The sequence below is a fragment of the Pelophylax lessonae genome, assembly GCF_965119305.1.
Source record: "Pelophylax lessonae genome assembly, chromosome: 2".
Lineage (NCBI taxonomy): Eukaryota > Metazoa > Chordata > Amphibia > Anura > Ranidae > Pelophylax > Pelophylax lessonae.
In genome coordinates this window covers 322212220-322238282 of record NC_138769.1, presented here as the reverse complement: position 1 = coordinate 322238282, position 26063 = coordinate 322212220, and the positions used below count along the sequence as shown (strand labels likewise).

Sequence of the window (26063 nt, the reverse complement as noted above, 5' to 3'; positions counted from 1 at the left end):
CCAGAGACTCTCTGGTCTGTTTGCTCAATCGGATCTGATTGTCCAGGGATTCCGGATTCCGATTCCATCTGAGAAGAATCTCTTGCTGAAGAATTCGGGTATGGGACTGGGCAAATGGGACTGCTTCGAATGAAGCCACCATCAACCCCAGAACCCTCATGCAAGTCCGAAGGGAAGACCAGCTGTTGGACAGTAACAACTGGACTGCTGATTGAATCTTTCGGAGTTTCCCTACCGGAAGGAAAACTCTTGTCCTGACTGTGTCTAGAATTAGACCCAGATATTCGAGCCTCTGGGTGGGAACCAGAAATGACTTTTGCTGGTTCACCAGCCACCCGAATTCCTGTAAAGAAATCATAGTAATTTCTATGTTTTGTAGCAAGGTCTGAGGAGACTCTGCATGAAGCAGAAGATCGTCTAGATAACCTAGAATCGATATACCTCTTTGGCGCAGAAGTGCCAACATAGGGGCCAACACCTTTGTGAAGACCCGCGGAGCCGTGGCGAGACCGAAAGGTAACGCCACAAACTGATAGTGGTTCTCCTCTACGGAAAAGCGTAGAAAACGCTGATGTCCTGCGAAAATGGGAATGTGAAGATAGGCGTCCTTGATGTCTATGGACGCTAGGACATCCCCTGGATGCAGGAAGGCTGCTACCGTGCGAATGGACTCCATTCTGAATCTTCTTATGTTGACGAAAGAATTGAGTGCTCTTAAGTCCAGAATTGGACGCACTTTGCCCTCTTTCCTGGGTATTGTAAACAGGTTTGAATAAAACCCTTGAAACCGTTCTGTCCAAGGAACGTGGACTACCACTCCTTGTTGTAGTAAATCTGTGACTGCTCTCCGCAGATCTTCTAAACGATCTGCGGATAGACGGATATTGGAAGGGAAGAATCGCGCCGGTGGGAGAGATCGAAACTCGATCTTGTACCCTGACCTTATGACTTCGCAAACCCATTTGTCCGGGATTCTGGAAAGCCATGGATCCGGGAACCGGCGAAGACGTCCCCCCACCCCAGTTATGGGTGGGGGCGCACCTTCAGGCTTTGGACGGTTTATCTTCAGGTCTGGAGGGGGCGGGCTTTTGCTTGCCCGACCAACGACCCCTGACGCCTCCTGTAGGAGCTTTGGAGGACTTAGTTTTTTCACCCGCTGGACGAAAAAACCTCTTGTGAGCAGAAAAAGAAGGCCCTCGTCTTTGACGAGTTCCTCTACCTTTAAAATTTTGCGGTAAAAAGGTGCTTTTTCCACCGGTGAGATCCTTAATGATCTCATCTAAGTTGGCTCCAAATAGACGCTCTCCTGAAAAGGGGATATTAGCCAATGCTTTTTTGGAACCTTGGTCGGCTAACCAACCTTTTAGCCACAGTGTACGCCTGAGAACCACTGCTGAGACAGATGCTCGCGCCATTAATGGAGTGGCGTCTAACGCCGCATCACATACAAACTGTAACCCCTGTATCATTTGTTCCAACAAATCTGATACCGCCTGAGGGACCTCTTCTAAGTCCCGGCGTAACCACTTGGTCCATTCAGTTACAGCCTGCGAAACCAGACCAATAGCAATTATTGGTCTGAAAGCTGATCCAATCAAGGAAAACATTTTTTTTTTTTTGTGTGTCTCCCCCTAGCGCAATAGCGCCCCTCAGAGTACCTGCTTCTCGATCCCAGAGAGAGAGAGAGGGACCCCCAAGGCTCACCAACCGATGCAGAGCAGTTTCCAACAAACTGCAGTCAGCGTCTGTCTTACACAGACTGGAAGGAGCTGTTTGCTTTTTCCCGGGCAGAAGGCGTGGCTCCGCCCCCTGTGTACGCCTTCCGGCATTCCCAGCCCTCCACGAGGTAGCTGGGCTCACAAAACATGGCCGCCCCCATAGAAGAGACATAAGACTCCAAAAACATGGCGGCCGGCGTGACCTGAGGACATACATGCATTCGGTCTACGGCAAAATGGCGGCGGACCGCCGATATCGTCTTCCCAGCACATCCACCTGCACTCTGCTAAGAGGTGACATATGGATCTACAGAGATACACTGCACATAAGGTAGGATTATACCTCCTATGTCTGCTGTAATGTTACAGTCTGCTGGGTAGAGTGTTAGCTCTTGAACCAAGTCCACTTCCCACAAACACATGCTGTATTACAAGGGGGACTTGTAAGTATCAGATATATACTGACCATATATGGAGGGGCCCATAATATATACTGCCTCATAATGAGGAAAAAAAGGGAACGTTTACTCACCATACCGAACCGACAGGCACCCTCTCTTCACAATACCCTCTCCACCGGGGTGGGGGTTTGTGGACGCCTCGACTCTCTGGTACCTGGCGTCCAGGCGAGCTTTTAACTCGCAAAGTCAGTCCCTTTACTGGGACTCCGTCGCGGCCGACTCAGCGCACTGGTCTGCACGCGCTCTTAGGCAGAAACCGGGGTGACCACTGGATCTCAACATCCAGCCCGTCGCCCGGCCCCGCATACTTACTTGAATATGTCGCGGCCGACCAAGCGCAATGCCATGGTCTGCGCGCGCTCGTAGGCCGGCTGGGGTGACCACAAGTGTCGCCCAGTCCGGCATTTTTGCTTGAAGATCTCACAGGAAAAAACACTGGAGAAAACTACCTAAAAAAACGTCTTTTTCTTAAAGAAAAAAGTCTTGCCAGGACCAAAAGATTCCAGCAAGGAACTTAGGTCCTTACTCCTGACTAGACATAAAAAAAACTGATTCCCTGTAGCAGAGAGAGGGAGGATATACCCTCAGGGACTGCCCCTAGGGTGGAGCCAGAACGTTTTGTCATTCTGCCTAGTCCTACTCCTGCGGAGACAACATAACCCAGCTCTTGAGAATCAAGAAGACTACGTCTGTCAATGAGCGATAGAGAAACAGAAATGTAGGGGTTAGTGAATGAAGTTGTCAATCCTCCTAGAGAGACATGTGAACACTCACCCTTCTTTTTGTTGACTAGGAGACAGACGTTTATCTTGTGATCCGGGGATGCACAGTACAAGCAGAGATTTTCATTTCGTCTTTTGGCTTTTTCCATAGTTGATAGCGGTGGGCGTATGGTTCCTACCTCCATAGGAACGGCCAGACTCCGAGAGGAAACGGATAATGGCATTCCCATCTTTTCAGCCTTTCTTTCTCGTAGTCTTCTATCTATGTTAATACTGAGTTGTATTAATGCATCCAGGGTTTTTGGCAGATCCGCTCGGGCGAGCTCGTCCTTAACGGCTTCTGATAGGCCAAGCCTAAATTGGGTTTTCAGAGATGCATCATTCCATTCTGAATCAAGGGTCCATCTCTTGAACTCTGCGACAAAGTCTTCTACAGGCCTCCTTCCTTGTTTCAAGGATCTTAACTGAAGATCAGCAGTACTCTGCCTATTGGGGTCATCATATAGGCTAGTGAGCTCTGCCAGGAACAAGGCATAGGAGTTGAGAAGCTGGTCGTTTTTCTCAAAAAGAGAATCTGCCCAGGCTCGAGGATCGCTTGATAGGTAAGAAATAATAGTACAAACCTTAATGTGATCAGTAAGGTAGGTACGAGGTTTTAGCAAAAAAAGTAACTCACATGCGTTTTTAAATTCGCGAATTTTTTTGCGATCGCCTGTAAATACCAAAGGGGGATTTATCTTGGGTTCAGGGGACTGAGCAGAGGTAAGTTGTGTCAGTCTAATTACCTGCTGCGACAGAGCCTGATTGTCTTCTTTTAATTCAGCAAGTGCGTGTATTAACGCAGATACTTGCTGTTTTAATTGTGTCACCTGAGTGGTTATTTCTGCTGAATCCATTTTTGGGTTCGTTCAATCTGTAACGCTCCTGCGTTTCTTATATGGTGTGGATTTTCAGCTGCAGAAATAGTTCCACGTCAGTAGTAAGAGATATGCTGAGATACCATTCCCAACCTCAATGACTCATCATGTGTGGAAGGTCTTATTTCAGCCAGTAAATACACACAATTAGCAAGCTGGTTCCTAGAGTGACTTTATGTATGTGGTAACACAATGATGAAGGTTGAGGGATAGGTTGAGTGGAGGTGGTAGGTGATAGACACTTGAAGGTGAGACAGTAGCAGATGGATGCAGGAAGGTTTAGCAATGTTGTATGGTAGCAGATGACAGAATAGCAGGTGGACATACAAAAGAGATCAACCCAGTGCAGAAAAGTAGCAGTAGTCTCAAGAGCTAGCAATCTAGTTATGCAGATGTGATAAACAGTCTTTACTATGCAGAGCTAGATAGTGTAAGCTTAGTATAAGTTTATAGAGAATTCCCCTGCGGGGTACTTAGCACTATTAGCGATACAGCCGAAGGGTGGTTCAGGAGAGGCGGATGATCCAGTAGCGGGATACAGGGATCAGCGCAGCGAGGTTCCGTCAGCGAGGTAAGCTTGCAAGCATGGAAGCTTCAAGCAAGGTTAGCATCCAGGTAAGGGTGTTTGAACGAACACATGTGAGTGAGAACCGGCGATTTAAATAGCCATCTAGTCCGGCGCTGGGTGATGACAGCTCCAGTCTTAAAGGTGTATGCGCACCTTTCCAAAAGTAAATGGTGGGGCGCATACACTTGTGGAAAGTGTAATTTAGGGTACCAAAGGTACCGGAACATTACACTGCTCTGCTCTCACCCAGTCCTTTGCTGTTACCCAGTCCTCTACCCTGCTGTTGCCCAGTCCTCTGCTGTCACTCAGTCCTCTGCCCTGCTGTCACCCAATCCTCTGCTGTCGCCTAGTCCTCTAATTAAGGTAATGCCTCGCCTACATCGGCTTTCTAGACGCACAGCAAAAAAAGTGTCCCTAAAATGTATTTTTAAATGTTGAAGACTATGCTAGCTTTGTCCAGCAGTTCAATAAGGGGGCAACAAACATCACAGGGGATAAAGACAGAGCTGGTGATAGACTATTTTGTGCCCTTTCTAAACCGTATAGAGGTATAGAACTTTTATTTTTTTTGGGGGGGGGGGGGGTGGTGCAAGTAGCTGGTCTTGCCTAGGGTGCAAAATAGTCTGGCACCAGCCCTGGTGACACCTGTGAGCAGTGGCACCGCACCCCTACACTGATCTGCGTCTCTCGCAGGCTGCCTGTCTCGCATAGCGGAGCATACCAAAGCCACCTCCCCCTCCTAGCAGTTTACATCTACACAGGAGGAGGGACACCGCTGTGCATGTTCCGCACTGATCTGAGGTATCTACATTGCAATGTAGATGGACAGAGGAGGGGGACAGTGACCAGGTAAGGGAGAAAGTTAAAAAAAAGATGGGGGAGGGGGGTTTAAGAGGACATGTGCTGGGGGGTACTTTGGGAGGGGAGATGAAGGTCCTATGCTAGAAACGGGGGTTGGATTGTAAATCCAACCCTCTAAAAGAGCACAAGCCCTCTCCCCTCCCATAGCGCTCACCTCCCTACTAGCACAAGTGGAGAGGGGGGTCTGCACTGTGGGGGGTCTATACTAATGAAAGGATGTATGCACTGAGGGGAGGGGGTCTGTACTGATGGAGAGGGGTCTGTACTGATGGAAGGGGGGTCTATACTGAGGGTGGGGTCTATACTGATGGAGGGGGGTCTGCAGGGGGGTTTGCACTGATGGAGGGAGGTCTGTACTGAGGGGAGGGAGGGGGGTCTGTGCTGAGGGGGGGAAGGTCTGCACTGATGGAGGGGGTCTGCACTGAGGGGGTCTGTACTGAGGGGAGGAGGGGTCTGTACTGATGGAAGGGGGGAGTCTGTACTGAGGGGGGGGGTCTGCACTGATGGAGTGGGGTCGGCACTGATGAAGGGTCCTAACTGAGGGGGGTCTATACTGATGGAGGGGGGTCTATACTGATGGAGGGGGGTCTGCACTGAGGGGAGGGAGATCTGCACTGATGGAGCTAGGATCTGCACTGATGGAGCTAGGATCTGCACTGATGGAGGGGGGTCTTCACTGCTGGAGAGGGGTCTGTACTGAGGGAGAGGGGTCTATAGTGTGGGAGGGGGGTCTGTACTTAGTGAGGGGTTCTGTGGTAAGGGAAGGAGGAGTGGGAGGGGGTCTGTACTTAGTGGGGAGGTCTATACTGAGGAAGGGGGTCTGTACTGAGGGGGGTCTATACTGACGGAGGGGGTCTGCACTGAGGGGAGGGGTCTGTACTGATTTAGAGGGGTCAATACTGATGGGGGGGTCTGAACTTAGTGGGGGTGTCTATACTGAGGGAGGGAGGGGTCTGTACTGGGGGGACTATAGTTGGTAGAGGGGGGGGACACAATGTTTTTTCCACCAACCCTAGTGACGCCACTGGGCAAGACACACTTGTCTTTTTACTCCTCACCTGGTTGCGGCCACACACGCTTGACACCATCTCAGCCAAATAAGTTTATCTTGGTCTCATCCGACCACAGGACATGGTTACAGTAATCCATGTCCTTAGTATGCTTGTCTTCAGCAAACTGTTTGCGGGCTTTCTTGTGCATCATCTTTGGAAGAGGCTTCCTTCTGGGACGACAGCCACACAGACCAATTTGAATCAGTGTGCGGTGTTTGGTCTGAGCGCTGACAGGCTGACCCCCCACCCCTTCAACCTCTGCAGCAATCCTGGCAGCACTCATAAATCTAATTCCCAAAGACAACCCCTGGATATATCGCTGAGCACGTGCACTCAACCTCTTTGGTCAACCATGGAGAGGTCTGTTCTGAATGGAACCTTAGCGACTGGGAGTAGTACCTTAGCGACTGGGAGTAGTACCTTAGCGATTGGGAGTAATACCTTATCGACTGGGAGTAATACCGTAGCGACTGGGGAGAGTTCCGTAGCGACTGGGAGTGCCGTAGTGACTGGGAGTAGAACCTTAGCATCCAGGGACTGAAAGCCAGGTGAGAGGAGTGACTGGGAGGTAACGGGTAGGTTTACTATCAGGGAAGCTAGAGTAGGGTAGGTAACAAATTAGCAGGATATTACTATCCCCATAGAATAGAGGGTAATAATGTTCAACAGGATTGGGGATGCCACTCAGTGCACATCTTGCTCCATGTATGCATTCCTTGATGCACCAATCGAGTGCGAATACTGCTGTGCGAGATGTGAGCGACTTGTTTCTCTGGAAGAGCTGATCCTAGATCTAGAAAACAAGGTCGCAACACTGCGCAGCATTAAGAACCTGGAAAGGAGCTTGGACATTACCCAGCAGGTGCTAGTGGGGGCAGCATAGAGAAGGGTGGAGATCTGGAGACGCAGGCAACAGAGGTAGGCAGCTGGGTGATAGTTAGAAGGAGGGGTAGAGGGAAGAGCTCTAGGGAGGCCAGTCCTGGGCTGGTACATCTCAACAAATATGCCAGGTTGCATGATGTTGGGGATATAAGAGTAAAATGATTGGTCTCCTCAGTTTGGGATTTTGTCGGCAAACAAATACAAAAACGTATAAAAGTCATTGGTTTTATTCAAAAATACATAAGTGAAATTCAAAATTATACATATATTACACAGCATAAAAGTACATGTCATGGAACACTAGAACAATGCTACCATACATGAATCAATGATATTGCATGGAGTAAAAAACCCTTTAGCAGAGTACAAATCCTGATCCAACGCGTTTCAAACTTTTTTTGGGAACTAACAGTTCAGTTCTTCATCAGGGAAAGGTAGATTTAAACTCTAAAGAAAGAAATAGGAAAACACAATAAAACAGCTGCATACAAAAAGCAGACATGTCCCCATGTGGGTAATCTCAACATATGTGTGGATATAACTGCCAAATTCAGACTGACCATAAAAAGGGGGGAGAGGGAAAACAAATGAAAATCCCCATAAATCATTTCTCTGAAAAAACATGCATACACCAGCTTGTCTACTCAGGATAAATTCCAAGTGTCTGCATCCAAGTTTCTCTAGGATGGGTAGGTCCCATGTTCTCCTATAGGGCCGCAGGAGGAATAAGAAATATTCACCAACCGACCGGCAAAAGCACTGAAAAAAAAATATATATATGTGTATAATAAAAAGGACAGTGGTTGCAAATCAAATCACTGTACAGTACTTAAATACTACAAATCTCTGGGTCACTAGTTCAAAGCCAGCTTAACAACTGATGCGTCTTAATAAAGAAAGGGAATCAAAAATGCTGTTATAAGTATCACATTAAATGCATAGCCCATCAATCTATCAAGGATCAACTATGCAGTAAATGTACTTACATGGTATCCCAGAGGGGAAAAAAAAAATAAAATAATGGATCCAACAATAAGGGCATGGGTCCAAAGACCAAGGGTCAGTTTCTGCTGATTAATTGCAGCTAAACTCCAAAGAGGCTCCAAAAAAGTACCCCCAATCGTGTGCTGATAAGTCCCCACAGAGTGGAACACCCCTTCTGTGAGGGGGCTCCAAGAGACTAACGCCAGTCATGGACCTCGGCGTCCTAAAAAAGGGCGCCAATGCGGGAGAAGCCATGCTGGAAACGCCCCCACTTCCGCCGGAAGTGACGCCACACATGTGGCGCCGGACCGGAAATGTCGGAATCGGCGGGCGCCGCGAAACCGAGGCTACCGCCGATTGCCGAACATTGACATAAGAAGGACCAATGGCCGCCGGCGCGGGTGCTGGTTGTCCCCCAGACTAAGAAGGGAAAAGAAGACAAATCCCCCACAGAGATCTGGGCGATCTTAGTCACCCCTCCACATCGAAACATGGAAGGGCGAAATATACATGGGACAAAAAAAAAAATGTTGGGGATATCAGCTCATCTGTGTTCCCTGCCGTCATCCAGCCTGTGTCCCCCATTACGCGCTGCTCACAATTGTGGGTTTTTTTTTGGAGAGGAACTATAAATCCAAGCATGTACTTTCAAGCTCAGATTCACAATTTTTTTTTAAATTCCCAGCATTCCCTTTTTAGGCTTAATTGTACAAGTTACTGTGGGGGATAGCACTGTGCAGGGTTTTTTATTTGCCAAAAGCTCCAACTTGTACAAGTTACTGTGGGGGATAGCACTGTGCAGGGGTTAATATTTGCCAAAAGCTGCAACTGCAATTCACTGTCCACGGGCGCATGCGCAGTAGTATTATATTGAGCTGCAGAGAAGTCCAGCTCTCCTGCACGGAGTTGGAGTTCTCCGTGAATGAGCATTGCCGTTCACGCATGCGCAGTGGTAGTCTATTGCGCTGCCGAGAAGTCCAACTAATGCACGGAGTTGGAGTCCTCTGTGAACGAGCTTCCAAGGCGGCGCATGCCCGGTAGCGGTAACCTGCCGAGCTCTCCGACCAGAAGTGATGCGGGTTGGAGATCTCTGCAGGTTGGAAACACCGGTCGGCCTGACATCAATTGTATTTAAATTATTGGAAGGGTTAATAAGGGACTACATCCAAGAATTTGCTAAGGACAACAGTATCATCAGCAATAATCACCATGGGTTCACAAAAAGACGTTCTTGCCAAACTAATCTGCTAACATTTTACAAGGAGGTGAGCTGTGAGCTAGATGGGGGAGACCTGTGGATGTGGTGTATCTGGATTTCGCTAAGGCATTCAACACTGTTCCCCACAAATGCTTAATATACAAGCTAAGCTCTGCAGGCATCGACCTCAAGGTATGTTCTTGGATAGAAAACTGGTTACATGGGCGTGTCCAAAGGGTGGTGATAACGCGTATTCAGACTGGTCTAGAGTGGTAAGTGGGGTCCCCCAGGGCTCAGTCCTGGGACCAATTTTGTTTAATTTATTCATCAATAACATAGAGGACGGAATCAGTAGCTCAATCTCAGTTTTCGCGGACGACACAAAGATATGTAGGGCAATAACTTCTCATCAAGATATAAAAATCTTACAGAAAGACCTGAACAAATTAACAGAGTGGGCAACTACGTGGCAAATGAGATTTAATGTAGAGAAGTGTAAGGTATTACACTTGGGGGCAAAAAACATAAACGCAAATTATGCTCTGGGGGGGGGACCTCTGGGGGAATCCAGAATGGAGAAGGATTTGGGGGTTCTAGTGGAGGATAGACTAAGTAGTAGCATGCAATGTCAAACTGCAGCTGTCAAAGCCGGCAGAATATTAGCATGCATAAGGAAGGGGATATACTCCAGAGATAAAGCTATAATCCTGCCACTTTATAAAACCCTGGTTCGGCCACACCTGCAGTATTCTGTCCAGTTCTGATTCGCCAATCCTGAGAAAGGATGTGCTGGAACTGGATTGAGTCCAAAGAAGGGCAACTAAACTAATTAGGGGATTGGAGAACCTTAATTATGAGGAGCGATTACAAGTGCTTAATTTATTCTCCTTGGAGAGGAGATGCCTGAAAGGGGACATGATAGCGATCTACAAATACATCAATGGCGATCATAACATAGGTAGAAAACGATTTAGTCCCAATGAGTGTAAGAAGACACATGGCCACACAATGAGATCAGAGGAGAGGCGGTTAAACCTTACGCTGTGTAAGGGGTTTCTTCACTGTAAGGGCGATCAGAATGTGGAACTCTCTTCCAGAAATGGTGTTAGCTGCAGGGAGTATGGATACTTTTAAAAGACTCTTGGACGTGCATCTCACAGATCACGACATTCAGGGTTATGGGAAATGAGCTGGCCACTGACACACACACACACACTATACAGGTTTAACTGGATGGACTGATGTCTTTATTTAACCTCAACTACTATGTAACTATGTAACTATGAACCTGTCCTGTTAAACCGCTGTATGGTCTTGGCCACCGTGCTGCAGCTCAGTGTCAAGGTCTTGGCAATCTTCTTATAGCCTAGACCATCTTTATATAGAACAACAATTCTTTTTTCAGATCCTCAGAGAGTTCTTTGCCATCAGGTTCCATGTTGAACTTCCAGTGACCAGTATGAGAGAGTGAGAGCGTTAACACCAAATTAACACACCTGAGAACTTGTACCACTAACGAGTCACATGACACCGGAGAGGGAAAATGGCTAATTGGGTCCAATTTGGACATTTTCACTTAGGGATGTACTCACTTTTGTTGCCAGCGGTTTAGACATTAATGGCTGTGTGTTGAGATATTTAGAGGGAACAGCAAATTTACACTGTTATACAAGCTGTACACTACTACATTACATTGTAGCAAAGTGTCATTTCTTAAGTGTTGTCACATGAAAAGGTATAATAAAGAATTTACAAAATGTGAGGGGTGTACTCACTTTTGTGAGATACTGTAAAAAAAAAAAATGTCCCCCGGTATAGATCTAGTATCAATCATAACACCCACCGCACCGCCAGACCCGAAAAAAGAAAAAAAACTCCAAGTCTCGTCGAAGGCTTCTGCCATCTGCCTGCTCCTCTGTCTGATATTTCTTAGAGAGCTAAAGGGTGGAGCCACCAGGCAACGTCACTGGGTGTCCCCGCCTTCTTGTGACATTATCTGGGTTGTTGATGTCACAAGGGGGCGGGGTCACCCACTGACAGCATCGGGCAACTCCCCCCCCCCCCCTTAGTTATTGCTGCTTCTCTTTTCACTGCTCAGTCTCAGGCTAAGGGATAGAAAAACCTGTAAATCTTACTTAACTGCAGCAGAGAAAAATCAGGTCTCCTGCCCTGCCAGACAGGGCTATGTTTGTGTAGCTAAGCTGTGCAATTTTCAAGACTGGATAGACAGAAAATGAAATCCATTGGCAGATAAAACTGATTTCTTATCTGTATTTCGTTTCTGTATTTATTATTATTATTATTATTATTTTATAACATTTATATAGCGCCGACAGTTTACGCAGCGCTTTACAACTTGAGGGTAGACAGTACAAATACAATACACTTTAATACAGTAGGAATCAGAGGGCCCTGCTTGTTATCTGTTTGACTTCAGCTTTAAGTCAACCCAAAATAATTTTTTCTCCATTTTGGGCGGACTTCGGCAGGGTTTGGTCTCTAACAGATTCCAGAACACTGAAAATTAAACCTTCCTCTTTGCATACAATCACTGCAACCGATTTAGTTCAGCTTCATGCTAGATGTTACTTGATCATGTTACACCTGCATATAGGGATAGCACATTTGATGGTTATTTACTATAAAAAAACTTTCTGTGTAGGTGATGGGCTGTGCACAGTGCAAAAAAACAAAGGAAGAAAAAACAGAGGCAACAGATGTGCAGACGTACCCCAATCAACGCTATGACCCAGACCCCACTACAGTACGCCCAAGCTATGATTTCAGCTTTCCATCAATGCAACACCAAAATATCAAATCAATATCCATCATGGATGGACCTTTTCTGGGAGTACAACCTGGTCTGGGATACCCCGCATCTTCAGGTAATGAGGCTCTATCATTTATACTTATACCATGAGATCACTACACAAAGACCAGAATGGTTTGGCAGTGGACATGCTCCAGTTAGGCTGGCCAAACACTATTATGTTTTTTTCGTTCAGCCTGCGAGTTGAATGGAAAATATTCAATAGATTCCTCTATTGACACAATACAGCACAGATAAGCAAATCTCCTGCTGCAACTATTGTATTCGGACAGCTGGCACCAGTGGCTTTCAGTACACCTGAACAGGTGCTGCATCTCTTTGGATGCAGCTGCCGTTCGACCAAAAATGTTTCCACCCGTCTTCTTCTATTTTTTTCAATCAAAGCATGTCCAGAGGGAGGGGCCTGTAGTGAATTTCAGCCATGTCATCAAGAACTGAACAACATTTGAACAGTGTAAGGCCATCTTAACAGTTAAAGTGACACTCCAGCCAACTATGTAACCACTCAGTAGCAGGGCCTTTTTCTCCTCAGAGAATAGGTGCAGATACTCCCCCTTCTGAGTCAAACCTTGTCTCTGCCCCCTACCCACCTCTAAGCATTGTCCCTTGGTTCCATCCCCAACCCACCTCCCAGTACCTCCCCTTTAGAGAAGGCAGAACAAGGTATCATTTTGTGTTGCAGTAATTTTTATGCAATTTGGTAATGATAACAAGAAAAGCAGTAAAAATAGATCCCCAGCAGCCAGCAACAATAGACCCACCCTAGCAACAATAGATCCCCCCAGCAGCAATAGACCCTCCAAAACAAAATACCCTTCCCCCAGTAACAAAAGATCCACCCGAGCAACAATAGACCCCCACAATCATTAATAGATCTCCCAGCAAACACATCAATAGACCTTCCATTAGCCAGCAACAAAAGACCCCTCCCTCAACAGTATATCCCTTACAGCAGGGGTGGGGAACTTACGGTTCGGGGGCCATATGCGCCCCCCAAAGTCATCTGGTCAGGCCCCCCATGCAGCTGAGTATGTGTCTCTCAGCTGATCTGTCAGAATGGAGCCGATGCTTCCTGTATAGTTCCTGCTCCGTTATGACAGTCTGCGTGAGTCACAGGCAGAGTGATATTAAATGCACTTCACCTGTGACCAATACAGGAAACATCACCTCTTCCTCCAGCATGGCGCTGCTACACTTCTCCTAGCCAGCATTTCCCGCCAGCAGCACACACAGCAGTACCAGCTAGAGCCAGCAGTACCAGCCAGAACTAGCAGTACCAGCCAGAGCCAGCAGTACTCACAGCAGTACCAGCAGTACACACAGCAGTACCAGCCAGAACCAGCAGTACCAGCCAGAGCCAACAGTACCAGCAGTACACACAGCAGTACCAGCCAGAACCAGCAGTACCCACAGCAGAGCGAGCCAGCCAGCAGTACTAGCCAGAGCCAGCAGTACCAGCCAGAGCCAGCAGTACCAGCCAGAGCCAGCAGTACCTACAGCACAGTACCAGCCAGCAGTACCTACAGCACAGTACCAGCCAGCAGTACCTACAGCACAGTACCAGCCAGCAGTACATGCCAGCAGTACCAGCCTGAGCCAGCAGTACCAGCCAGCAGTACCCACAGCACAGTACCAGCCTGAGCCAGCAGTACCCACAGCAGTACCAGCCAGCAGTACCTACAGCACAGTACCAGCCTGAGTCAGCAGTACCCACAGCAGTACCAGCCAGCAGTACCCACAGCAGTATCAGCCTGAGCCAGCAGTACCATCCAGCAGTACTTACATCACAGTACAAGCCAGCAGTGCCAGCCTGAGCCAGCAGTACCCACAGCAGTACCAGCCAGCTGTACCCACCAGCAGTTCTTTTCAAAACTTACCACCGCAAAAAAGTTGACTGCGCTCCAGACTGACTGACGCAAACCTGGAAAACCAGTTGCGAGTAGCAACATCATCAATACCAGCCAGCATCACACACCTCACCAAAGAGAAGCAGTTGCAGCCATCACATTAGGGGTGAGTTAATTAGATGTTTGACCAAATATAACAGGCTAATTTTTAAGGTGATCATTTTGTATGGCCCCCGAATGGTTTTATAAATGCCCAAATGGCCCTTGGCAGAAAAAAGGTTCCCCACCCCTGCCTTACAGCAACAACTCCCCCCCCCCCCAGCAACAATGGATCTCCCCAGCAACAGTAGACCTCTCCAGAAACAATTAACCCCCTCCACACTCACAAACCATTAGATCCCCCCACACACCAATAGATCCCCTCCCCCAGTGACAATAAATTCTTCAGCAGGCAGCAACAATGGACCCTCTAGCACACCCCATGCCATTACATACATTCAGTGTTGGAAAAGCTGGCATTCCCCAGTGGTGGGATTCGGCCGGTTCGCACCAGTTCGTGCAAACCTGATACTAATATTTGACAAGTTCGCCGAACCGGTGCAAGCCAGAGATACAAGCTGACAAAGAAGGGTGGAAACAGCAGGAACGCCGTTCCCATTCCCCCCGAGCCCCGACACAATCTTTCTGCTCTGAGATGGCAGGTCGGTAAGCCCAAATTGCGGGTTCCCTAACCCGCCATCCCCGAGCACAGTGTGAGGAAAGGAGCCACACTGGAGGGAGCAGAGCAGATGCTTCCTGTATAGTGCCGGCTCCTGTCACAGGCGGAGTGATACCAAATGTACTTCCCCTCCGCCTGTGACAGGAAAGCTACAGGAAGTGAGACAGACAGAGAGAGACAGAGAGAGAGACCGACAGAGAGAGAGACAGACAGAGAGAGAGACAGACAGACATTGAGACAGACAGAGAGAGAAGAGACAGAGAGAGAGAGAGAGAGAGAGAGACAGACAGAGAGAGAGAGACCGACAGAGAGAGAGACAGACAGACATTGAGACAGACAGAGAGAAAGAGAGACAGAGACAGACAGAGAGAGAGAGACCAACAGAGAGAGAGAGAAAGACAGAGAGACAGACAGAGAGAGAGAGACAGACACAGAGGGAGAGAGAGACAGAGAGAGAGAGAGAGAGAGAGAGAGAGAGAGAGAGAGAGAGAGAGAGAGAGGCAGACAGAGAGAGAGAGAGGCAGACAGAGAGAGAGAGAGACAGACCGACAGAGAGAGAGACAGACCGACAGAGAGAGAGACAGACCGATAGAGAGAGAGACAGACTGACAGAGAGAGAGACAGACAGAGAGAGAGAGAGACAGATAGAGACAAACAGAGAGAGAGAGAGTGAGACAGAGAGACAGACAGATAGAGAGACAGAGAGAGAGAAAGAGACAGACAGAGAGAGAGTGAGACAGACAGAGAGACAGCCAGAGAGAGAAACAGAGAGAGAGACGGAGAGAGAGAGACACAGAGAGAGAGAGACAGAGAGAGACACTGACGGATGAAACGCTATGTTACAAAAGCGTTCGCGTCAGTGCATTGGCGCATTTATAGAGGGTTCATAGTACTGTAAGGTGGAGTCTTATTTTTCTCTCTTTATAGAAAAAAATGTTACACTGTCCATACTTAATAGTCAGAACTTGGTACTAAAACTTTTGAATCCCACCACTGGCATTCCCCCGTGATCCTGCTGAAAAAAGCCCTGCTGAGTAGTATATTAGTGCCTTATCGATGAATAAATAAACACTGTTATATGTCTTTATTCAACTCTTGGATAAAGATCAAATGTATTCTTTTTTTTTCTAATTCAGGAGGAGCAACCACGTTTATTGCGTTGTACGATTATGATGCACGGACTGTGGACGATATAACATTTGTAAAGGGAGAGAAATTTCACATCATTAACAATTCGTATGTAACCCATTGAATTCTCGTAATTGTATACAATGTTGTATTATGTGCCTAAGCTGAATGTTGGCTTTTTTTTATGTATGGCCTTGGTAAATTTTTATCAGATGGAATAACTCAAAGCATATCAAATCCCAAGAAAAAAATGTAATATATTGCAGGTTACTAGTAATTAGTTGCAATAGTTTTCCTTTTTTTTTTTTTCAAGCTTTTTTCTTTTATTTTCACCTGGTAATTCTGCTAGTAACACACTTCCTGTCCTAGAGTGACAACACTCTCTCTTCTGTATTGTAACATTCAGTATCTTAGAAGGAGCAGCATTGCCACCCTGGGGAAGGTTTACAGAACACTTCCACATCTTCTCCATAATATATGTAGCCATGCTAGAATTACTGTGTCTTTAGGTTAAATCGCAGTTTGGGCCATTTTAGGACGCTCCTTTTATAAGAGTTTTATAAGAAGGACTGAATTCTCCCTAGGAGTGATTATGGGGGATGTAGTTTGGAAGAAGGGCAGAGACCATGAGATGGATGACTGACTGAACCACACTCCCAGGGAGCTTTGGGGATTCGCAGAGGATCATGGGAAAAGGTATATCTCGGGGGCATGGTTGGATGCGCGCTCTCTTGCTTCGGGGATTCGTGGAGTGCGGATGAGAGAAGGAGAGCTTCAGAGAGAGACTGTTTAGGACGGAGGCCTGAGAGTGCAGCCAAGAGTGCGGAGAGCCCATCCTGACTGGAGTGGAAGGCGGAAGTCATAGGAAGGTGACTAGTTCAGCGTGAGAGCTGAAGGGACAGCGAGCGGCACTGAGAGAGCGGCCTAGTACAGTGCATACTGAGGCTCTTTCCTGCGAAGCAGCATCAAAAGGAACAGTCCTGCGTGAGGACAAGAGGGTCACTCGTGGACACTGACGTTGCATTAAAGTGCCTGGTGACCTTTGGGAACCGCAAGGTTATATTTGCAAATTTGCTATAAAATGGAAAAGTGTCAACTAGAGCTTGTGCTTCAAGTACTCTGCAAGTGTGAGGCCTCATGCACACAGGGTGTTAGAAAAAAGGAGCTGCAGAGCCACTACCAACGCCAGGAAAAAGCGGCTGTTAAAACGTGCTTTTAGTAGCTTTTTCCATTGGCGTTAATGCGTGTTTACCCGCGTTAGCTTTTAGCAGCGTTTTTCTGCCTCTATTCAAAATCAATGGTTGCGCCGTCTTTGATGTGGCTTTAAGCCCATTGGTTTAAATGGAAGTCGCATCGAAGCGGGGGAAAATTCTACCCCTACCTATTCACCCTAAAAAAGGCAGTGTAGTGTAAACAATGACAAGAGACAGTTTTGACAAGCCCTTCCTCGATCTTCTCCCTCTGGCCTTCTCCCTCCGGTCTTCTTCCTCTGGTCTTCTCCCTCAGGTCTTCTCCCTCAGGTCTTCTTTCTCCGATCTACTCCCTCTGGTCTTCTCCCTCAGGTTTTACCATACCAGGCTACATGCCCCCAAAATGGTGGGGTGGGTGCTTTGGGGCAGGGCGGGCTCTACACCTTGTCCCCATGTTGATAGGGACAAGGACCTCTTCCCAACAACCCTGGGCTGTGGAGGTTGGGGTCTGCGGGTGGGGGGCTTATCGGAATCTGGAAGCCCCCCTTAACAAGGGGGGCCGCCAGATTATGCCCCCCCCCATGTGAATGAGTATCGGGTACATCGTACCCCTACCCATTCACCAAAAAAGTGGCAAAAAGAAAGAACCACAGGAAACAGTTTTTGACAAGTCCTTTATTAAAAAATAAAAAGATAGTGTCCCTCGATGTAAATCTATCCTCAATCCCGACGCCCGACAGACCCAAAAAATAGAAAGGAAAAAAAAATGCTCCACCTCCTTGGAAGCCTCCCGCCACCTGCCCGCTCTGCGCTTTGACAGGTTTTTTATAGGCATGTATTTTTTAATAAAGCACTTGTCAAAAACTGTTTTCTGTAGTTCTTACTTTTTAACACTTTTTTGATGAATGAGCTGGGGTACGATGTACACAATACCCATTCACCTAGGAGGGGAGCTGGGACCTGGGGCCCCCTTGTTAAAGGGGATTCCAGATTCCAATAAATCCCCTGTCCGCAAACCCCAACAACCACAGCCCAGTGTTGTCGGGAAGAGGCCCCTGTCCCCATCAACATGGGGACAAGGTGCTTTGGGGTGGGGAGCAGAGCCCACCCCCCCCCCCATGTTGAGGGCATGTGGCCTGGTATAGTTCAGGAGGACGGGGCCACTTGCTCGTCCCCCCCCCTTTTTCCTGACCTGCCAGGCTGCGTGCTTGGACAAGGGTCTGGTATGGAGATCCCCCCGCTGTTTTTTTGTTTTTTTTTTTAATTTTGGCCATTTTTTATTAAATTTTTATATTGCTTCCCAGCCCACTGCTTAACAACCAGCTATTTATTTACACAGAATTTGAATTGATCGAACATTTTTCGACCGTTCCGAATTCTAATCTTTCTGAAAAGTTGGAATTCGTTAGAAAACAAATAAACAAAACTAATTTTAACAGATTTCAACTAAATTCATTACTATTCATTACTATTTCATTCTGAGATTCTGATACATCTGAGTATTCATTACGATTTTTTTCAGAGATTCGGATACATCTGAACTTTCGAATAACCAAAAATTTGTCCAAAGTTATATTGCACAATGCGCACATGTCTAGTGGCCATCTTAAGTGAGGGCAATGATAATAAATAGCAGTAACAGTACTGTACTTTTGAAGGATCCCAATGCACAGCATGGGTTCAAGAGACTGCTGTGGTAAGTCAGGAGACACCTACAGCTGCAAGGAAAAGTATGTGAACCCTTTGGAATGATATGGATTTCTGCACAAATTGGTCATGAAATGTGATCTGATCCTCATCTAAGTCACAACAATAGACAATCACAGTCTGCTTAAACTAATAACACACAAAGAATGAAATGTTGCCATGTTTTTATTGAACACACCATGTAAACATTCACATTGCAGGCGGAAAAAGTATGTGAACCCCTAGACTAATGACAATGTTGTTTATTATTTTACTATAAGCATCATTAAATCACTGTTAATTTAAGAATTACTAAAAACCTTTTTGCATTAATACATGTCCCCCAGGGCAGTACCCGGACCCCCCATACCCTTTGTATGCTCAATAACTTGCATATAATCCTTCAAAATGGGCACTATTTTTTTTCCAGTCTGGGTCCCATAGACTTTAATAGGGTTCAGTGTTCAGCTCCCAACTTTTGCGATGTTTGAAAGTTCTTGTACGAATTGAAAAGGGGGTGTTCGGCCCATCTCTACTTACTGACAGCTTAGCGCAGCATAGTAAAAGATTAGGAAAATTGTGTCAGGGCTGACTACACGCACACAGCCACACAACAAGAATATTACTGATCATATACAGTATGCATGGTTTTCTGAAACAATTCTTTCAAACATGTAAAGAGGTGTATGTGTTTAAATGCATAAAATTATAGTTCTCTACCTCCTGCTTTGTTTTCAACCCCAAAACATACTTTTCTGTATCTATATAAGGGCCAGTGTTGGGGTAGTTACTCAAAAAATGTAACTAGTTACTAGTTACTTCTGTAAATTGTAATGAGATTACTTTACTAGTTACTGCATTTGAAAAGTAACTTCACTACTTATTACTCTACTTCACTCTTTCTTAATTGACCGTGTAGAAGAAAATACATGACACTCTTTCTGCATAGAGTTTATTGTATAAACACAGGCTTTGGGAAACATGAGAACAAAACCTGAAAAAACAGAATAAAACATAAAGTGCAACAAAAAGTCATAAACTTCATCCCTCTCTATTCTTCGAAATAACGATTGTATCGCACGGCTTGGGTAACGCAGGAAAGCGTGTTCTTATAGCCTAGTAGTAAAGTAGTGTAGTTACCTCCTATAGCCTAGTAAAGTAGTGTAGTTACCAATATTAGTATTGTAACTAGTTACTTTACTTAGTTACCAAAAAAAGTAATGTAGTTACTGTAATCAGTTACTTTGTAACTAGTTACCCCCAACACTGATAAGGGCATACATGCATTTAGGCTAGGTTCACACCTGTGCGGCCATGGGGGCCGCGGATTGTGGGGGCATGAGAGTCCATTCATTTGAATGGGCTGCCGAGCCCTGAGACACGCAGTAAAGAAGTTCCTGCGCTACTTTTGAAATCGCAGCCCGCACGTGAACCGAGGTTCCCAGTAGGTGCGATTTCCAGTGTGCGTGCAGCATGCCATCAGGATTAATGGCACCCGCCCACGGGTGACGCATTTCTCTGTGTGGGAGGTTGCACCTGCCGGTATTTGTGCGGGTCCCACAGCGGCACCACCCACACAGATGTGAACCTATTGTTGTTTAGTATACATTTGTGCATAAAATACATGTTCTCATATGCAAATTTTTGGCTATGGATCTGAACGCAGTGAATGTTTTGCACACCTATGTGGATGTCTCTAAACATGCATTCAGATCCATAAACAAAAAAAAAAAAATTTAATTCAGTTTTTTATGGCCATGTTTATGAAGCCTAAATGGCACTTATATGTGAACAGTAGTACCCCAAGACAGATATTTGGGTGGTAAACCTTTCTAATGGACAGAGGAAAGATTCTAATGGAAAAAATGACTGCAGTGGTCCAAATCCATATTTTGTGAATCCTATGGCATTCAAACTTGGCACTACTTCATACATAACTCTCTTACTATTCACAGTCCTTGAGGTATGCATTTCAGGGACCTTCCCCTTTTTTCAGCTAATGGGCTGACTATCTCTGCATGTATACAGGTATACACAAACTGGCTAATTTTGTACACTTTAATTAGGCTTTAAAGGCTGGGGTAGCTGTGAAACACTGCAAATTAATAGCATATTTCTGTCGAGAAAGTACGTGAAATTACATTTGTATATCCATAAACCAATAAAATAGAAGAAATTAGGCTAAACAATGAATGTATGTAAAAAAAAAAAAAGTGTATCAAATGCTTACGATAATTTTCCTTTCCTGACACCAATCCATTGCAACATACCAATGATAGAGCGATGCCCCTATATCCAACCACAAGTCCAGTTTAAATCTATAAAAGGAAAGAGAGACCCACCACATTCTCTGTAAAAATAACCAAGGGAGGTTCTGTATGCTGCTATAGATCTGCATCAGGAAAGGAATATTACAGTGAGTATTTGATAAAATGTTCCTGTTGCCTTGGATTTACCCTGTAGTGTAGTACCTGAGGAAGGTGTGCTGCGATGACCAGCTTGCCGCTTTACATATGATCTCCATTGATACCCTTGCATGCACTGCACAGGATGTAGAGATGGTTGTAGTGAAATTAGCCTTTTCTACTTCTGGATGCTCTCACCCAGCAACTCTGTATGGTCTTTGGATGATCTTGACAATCCTGTAGCCTCCTTCCTTTTGAATGTGCCTAATGGAAACACGAACAGCCTCTCTGAGAATCTAAGCAAGAATGCTGCATGAAGATATGCATTTAAGACCAATGAAATATCCAGCTTTAGAGGCCTAAGTACCACTCTGTCTGGACAGAACAAGATGTAGGGCCTTGTAGCTCCAAATGCTTGCACCACCAATACTCTCCCTCCTGAAGTTATCGCCACTAAGAACACTGCCTTTAGAGTGATGTCCCGAGCTGCTTTCTTTTGATGCAAACAGGGCATAGGTGAGGAAATCCAGAACCAGTGTAAAGTCCCACTGGGGAAACCTATTCTCTCTTGGGGGCGAAGTTTCAGGCACATCCTCATAAAGCATTCCACTAGCTGCTCATTTGCTCATTTTTTCTTGGTAAAAGCTGAAATGGCTGAGGCTTGGACCTTTAAGGAACTGAGGCTGAACCCTAAGTCCAGACCTGTCTGAAGAAAATCTAAAAACTGGACAACCAATGGGGAGCCCCATAGCAGGGGGAACTGGGAAAAGCCCTCCTATTGTAGAGCCCATTAGTTGATCCTGAAAACACCTTAAGAGCCAGTCTACTTCGATATTCTGTGCCCCCCAAATGGTACAGTGCCTGAAGCTCTTGCAGATTTTCCTCCACCAAGGTTATAATCGGCTCCACCCCCACTGTAAATTCCCCCCGTCTCTCGATATTACACTGCTGCCATGTTATCCATAGGTAGAGCGACTTGGCAACCCCAAACATCACCGCAGTTGCCATCAAAGCTGGTGGGACTTCCATTAAGTTGGAAACAATGCTCTCTGGCAGAAAACACCACTTGACTTGCACCTTGAGATGACCACAGGTGGCGTCCCAACCAGTATTACTGGCATAGGTGGTAACAATGGTTCAGGGTAATGGTCCTACTGAGCAAGATCAAGTAAGGGTCTCTTGACATGTCCACCACTAAAGACTCCTGGGCATCTGAGGGGAAATTCTGATGACTTGGCTAAAATGTATGGCTAAAGCCTGCTGTCAGCTGAGCCAGTCCAGGCACTACAGCAGGGATCTCCATAGTACAGCCCGCCAGCTATTGCGGAAATACACGTCCCACGAGGCATTGTAAAACTCTGACATTCACAGACATGACTAGGCATGATGGGAACTGTAGTTCCTGAACAACTGGAGGGCCATAGTTTGGAGACCCCTGCACTACAGGGATCTCAATAATATTGTTGGGATACGTTCAGATGGCTGAACAGCAACTGGCTCTGCCTCTCAGGGCTGGAGGGACAGAGCACGGAGCCGGTGGCTGTTAGTTACCACTCTGCTCACTGAAGACCGAGAACCGAGCAATCGGTGGTCCTTGATCAACTGGTTCTCAGTCTTAGAGGTGGCGGGGGACAGATGCTGCATTCACCTAGCCGAGTATGATGGTTTATTTGAAAACCCGCACTTGTCTTTCAAACATAAGTCCCATGTAAATGAATATTTGTGTATCTTTGCTGCCATCTGGCGAAATATTCCTACTATTACAATTTCCCTAAACACAGTTCTATAAGTCCAAATAATTAGATCAGATACACTTTTTATCAGGGGTAGTTTAGTTACCTTTTGAAATTATGAAATGTATTAATCAGATATCAGATATGTACGTTATTTATTTGATGTTCATTTTTATTTTATTATTTTTTGTATTATAGTATTAGTTTATATATTTAAAAAGCTTATATAGTTGGATTTAACAGGGTTGATCTGCTAATAGTAAATAGACTGTTTGCAACTTTACAAAGAGAATTTATACTATGCAAGCTATCAAACTAATGAGAACAGCAAAATGGATAGTGAAAGGTTTTGACTATCTGTTGTGAGGTTAGCGGGTATTTTACCTAGTGGTGGGATTGCACCCGTATTTATTAAAGAGGTTGTAAACTCAGTTACATTTTTTTTTTTTTTTTTTTACAAGCTGAAAGAGAAACACATAATGAGCTAGTATGCATCGCATACTAGCTCATTATGAAATACTTACCTTAGAACGAGCCCCAGCCGTGCCGCCCGCTTACCTCTATGACGGGCGACATGTCCAGTCGCCCGTCTTCCGGAATCGTGGCATCCGGCCATCTGATTGGCCGGAGCCGCGGCAACGTCACTCCCGCGCACACACGTGGGAGCCGACGGTCACGGCACGGGGCTTTGAAGGAACGGCACCAGCGGCCGTTCCTTCAGAGCGCATGCGCCAGTGACATCACTGGGTGCATGTAAGGTAAATATCTCCTAAACGGTACATGTTTAGGAGATATTTACAGTACCTATAGGTAAGCCTTATCATTGGCTTACCTATAGGGAAAAGTGTCAGAGGAGGGTTTACTTCCTCTTTAAGTAGATTCAAAAGCATGGTGGTTGACAACATATATTGAAGGACTTTATTTTTGTTTCATTATTGGTTTCTGTTTTATTTCACATTTTGTATGGTGGATACATATTATTTGTAAATATCACTGTATGAAGATAAGTATATGACCAGTAGCACTAATATTATACTATGAAAGGACATTTTCTCTTAGCTTAGTGAATGCAGGGAAACCTTCATCATTCAATCATGTGCAAGCAAAAATACTAAAGAAAATAGTATTGGGTTCAGTGCTCGACCACAACACACCACGACTACAAGCTTAGTGAATGCAGTGCAATATCATTTTGCAGAGAACACCCAATCATGTGCAAGGAAAATAGAAAACAGTATTTTTACCTGTTATATAAGGAACTCTGCACTAAGGTATAATGTTCTGCTATGCTCCTCCTATCCCCTCCTAAGGGAAAACTAGGTGAAGCGCTAAACCACAACAAAAAATATTAATATTACTTTTAAACCTCCCCTCTATCCCTTTAAACCCAATGCACAATTATTACAATAAACCATCAAACAAAAAGTCCTCTCAAAGTCCTGGTGCTGTACAGAAAACAGTATGCTGTGATCAATCCTCTGTGCAAACCAATAAAGTGCTTTTCCAAAGGACTGTGCTTGCTGCTCTTTATTTTCTCCACACCTGTGACCCACAACAAGCACACCTCTGTGCAAACCAATAAAGTGTGTTTCCAAAAGTCTGTGCTTGCTGTTCTTTATTTTCTCCACACCTGTGTTCCACAATAACCAGAAAGTGCCTATGCTTTCCCATTACCCATGTGAGTAGCAGTCAATAAATAATGGTGACCCCCTTATGTTGAATAAGAAGGTTGGTAGCGCTTTATATAGGCTTTACTTCCACCAGACTACCTCCTCATATACTCCTCAGGGAGTACCTTACCACCACTGCTTCCACTTCCACTTCCACTCAGGTTCAAATGATAAAAGAGGAGACCTGCAATAGTGTAATGTAATTTATTAACTGAAATAAAAAAGAGTTGCTACACTTACACGGTTCATATATCGATACAGCCTCTGTGATATTCATTGGCACCTTCACTCCCTCATCAAGATGGAGCAAGTGGTGGAGTGCATTGCCATCTTGATGAGGGAGTGAACATGTCATTGAATATCACCGAGGCTGTATTGCCATATAAACCGAGTAAGGGCAGCAATTGTTTATCATTTGAGTTTATACCGGTAAATTGAATTACACTATTGTGAGTCCCTATTTTCATCTCTTGAACTTAAGTGGGACTGGAAGTGGAAGAAGTGGTGAGAAGGTACCACCCCCAAGGAGTATAGAGCTGTTTTGTCTGGAGTTCTGCATTAAATGTGAGCAGTTTTACGGTGTCTGGAAATCCCCTCGGCAGTGGAGACTTTGGTGAATAGGATTAGGGAGTAAGTATACCTGCAAAAGTAGCCAGGTTCAACCCAACAGGCTAAACTAACAAAAAATGACAGATAGGGAGGAGCCGCTGTACTAATTATGTAATGTTAGTACAGCAATCTCCCCCGCTGAGCTATTGTGTTCTTACAGGGGGGACAGCCCCCCTGCCAGAACACACTGGTTATTGCCGATGCCGGATGATGATCGGCAGACCTTTTTTCGGTCATGCTGTACACACGGGCCGAATGTTGTCCAGTTTCTATTGAACCGGTTGATGCCGTCCGACATTCGGTCTGTGTGTACGGCCCTTTAGAAATAGGAAGGTCACTGAAAAGTTTTCTAGGGAAAGATAATGAGCAGTAAGTGGAGAAGAATGAGAGCCAAATTGTAACATTTTAGGATACATCACAGGTAAGTACCACTACAGTCCTTGATTTATCTATTAGAATCTTGCCTCTGGCCATGAATAGGATCACTTCAGAGTTAAATCCTGGCTGTGTAAAGCCTCCCTGCTTTAATGACATGATGAATGCATTTTATTGTGTTTTTCTAAAAACATCCGGCAGTGCTTTACACGGTGCACCTTGTTGCTTTTGACAGAACAGTGTTCTCAGGACATCAGGTAGCAAGGGCAACTTGTTTGTTGCAAAACAGGAATGTCTGGCTTTCAAGATGAAGCCCTTGGCAAGTAAGCTGTGTGTCCTGGCTTGACTGTACTTTTAAAGAGCTACTTCAGAAAACCATTATAAATAAACAGCACACAGCTAATGCTTTATATTCTCTACACACCTACTACCGCTGTTTCAAAGAGGAGCTTGTGGGTGGGATTGCAGAAGATGACAATCAAGCAGTTGGAGCAGAAGGCAGTGATCCT

At 45.7% G+C, this 26063-nt stretch overlaps 1 protein-coding gene across 2 annotated transcripts in view; it reads left to right on the top strand.

Annotated features, from left to right (window-relative positions):
* Window positions 1-26063, top strand: part of FGR (FGR proto-oncogene, Src family tyrosine kinase) — a 176981-nt gene that overhangs the window by 98909 nt on the left and 52009 nt on the right. For both annotated transcript variants that reach the window (XM_082245823.1, XM_082245824.1), the window contains exons 3-4: window positions 12026-12248; window positions 15895-15994. In XM_082245823.1, the coding sequence (XP_082101949.1) occupies window positions 12029-12248; window positions 15895-15994 (320 nt within the window). In that variant the 5' untranslated portion in view covers window positions 12026-12028. The remainder of the gene's footprint in view (window positions 1-12025; window positions 12249-15894; window positions 15995-26063) is intronic.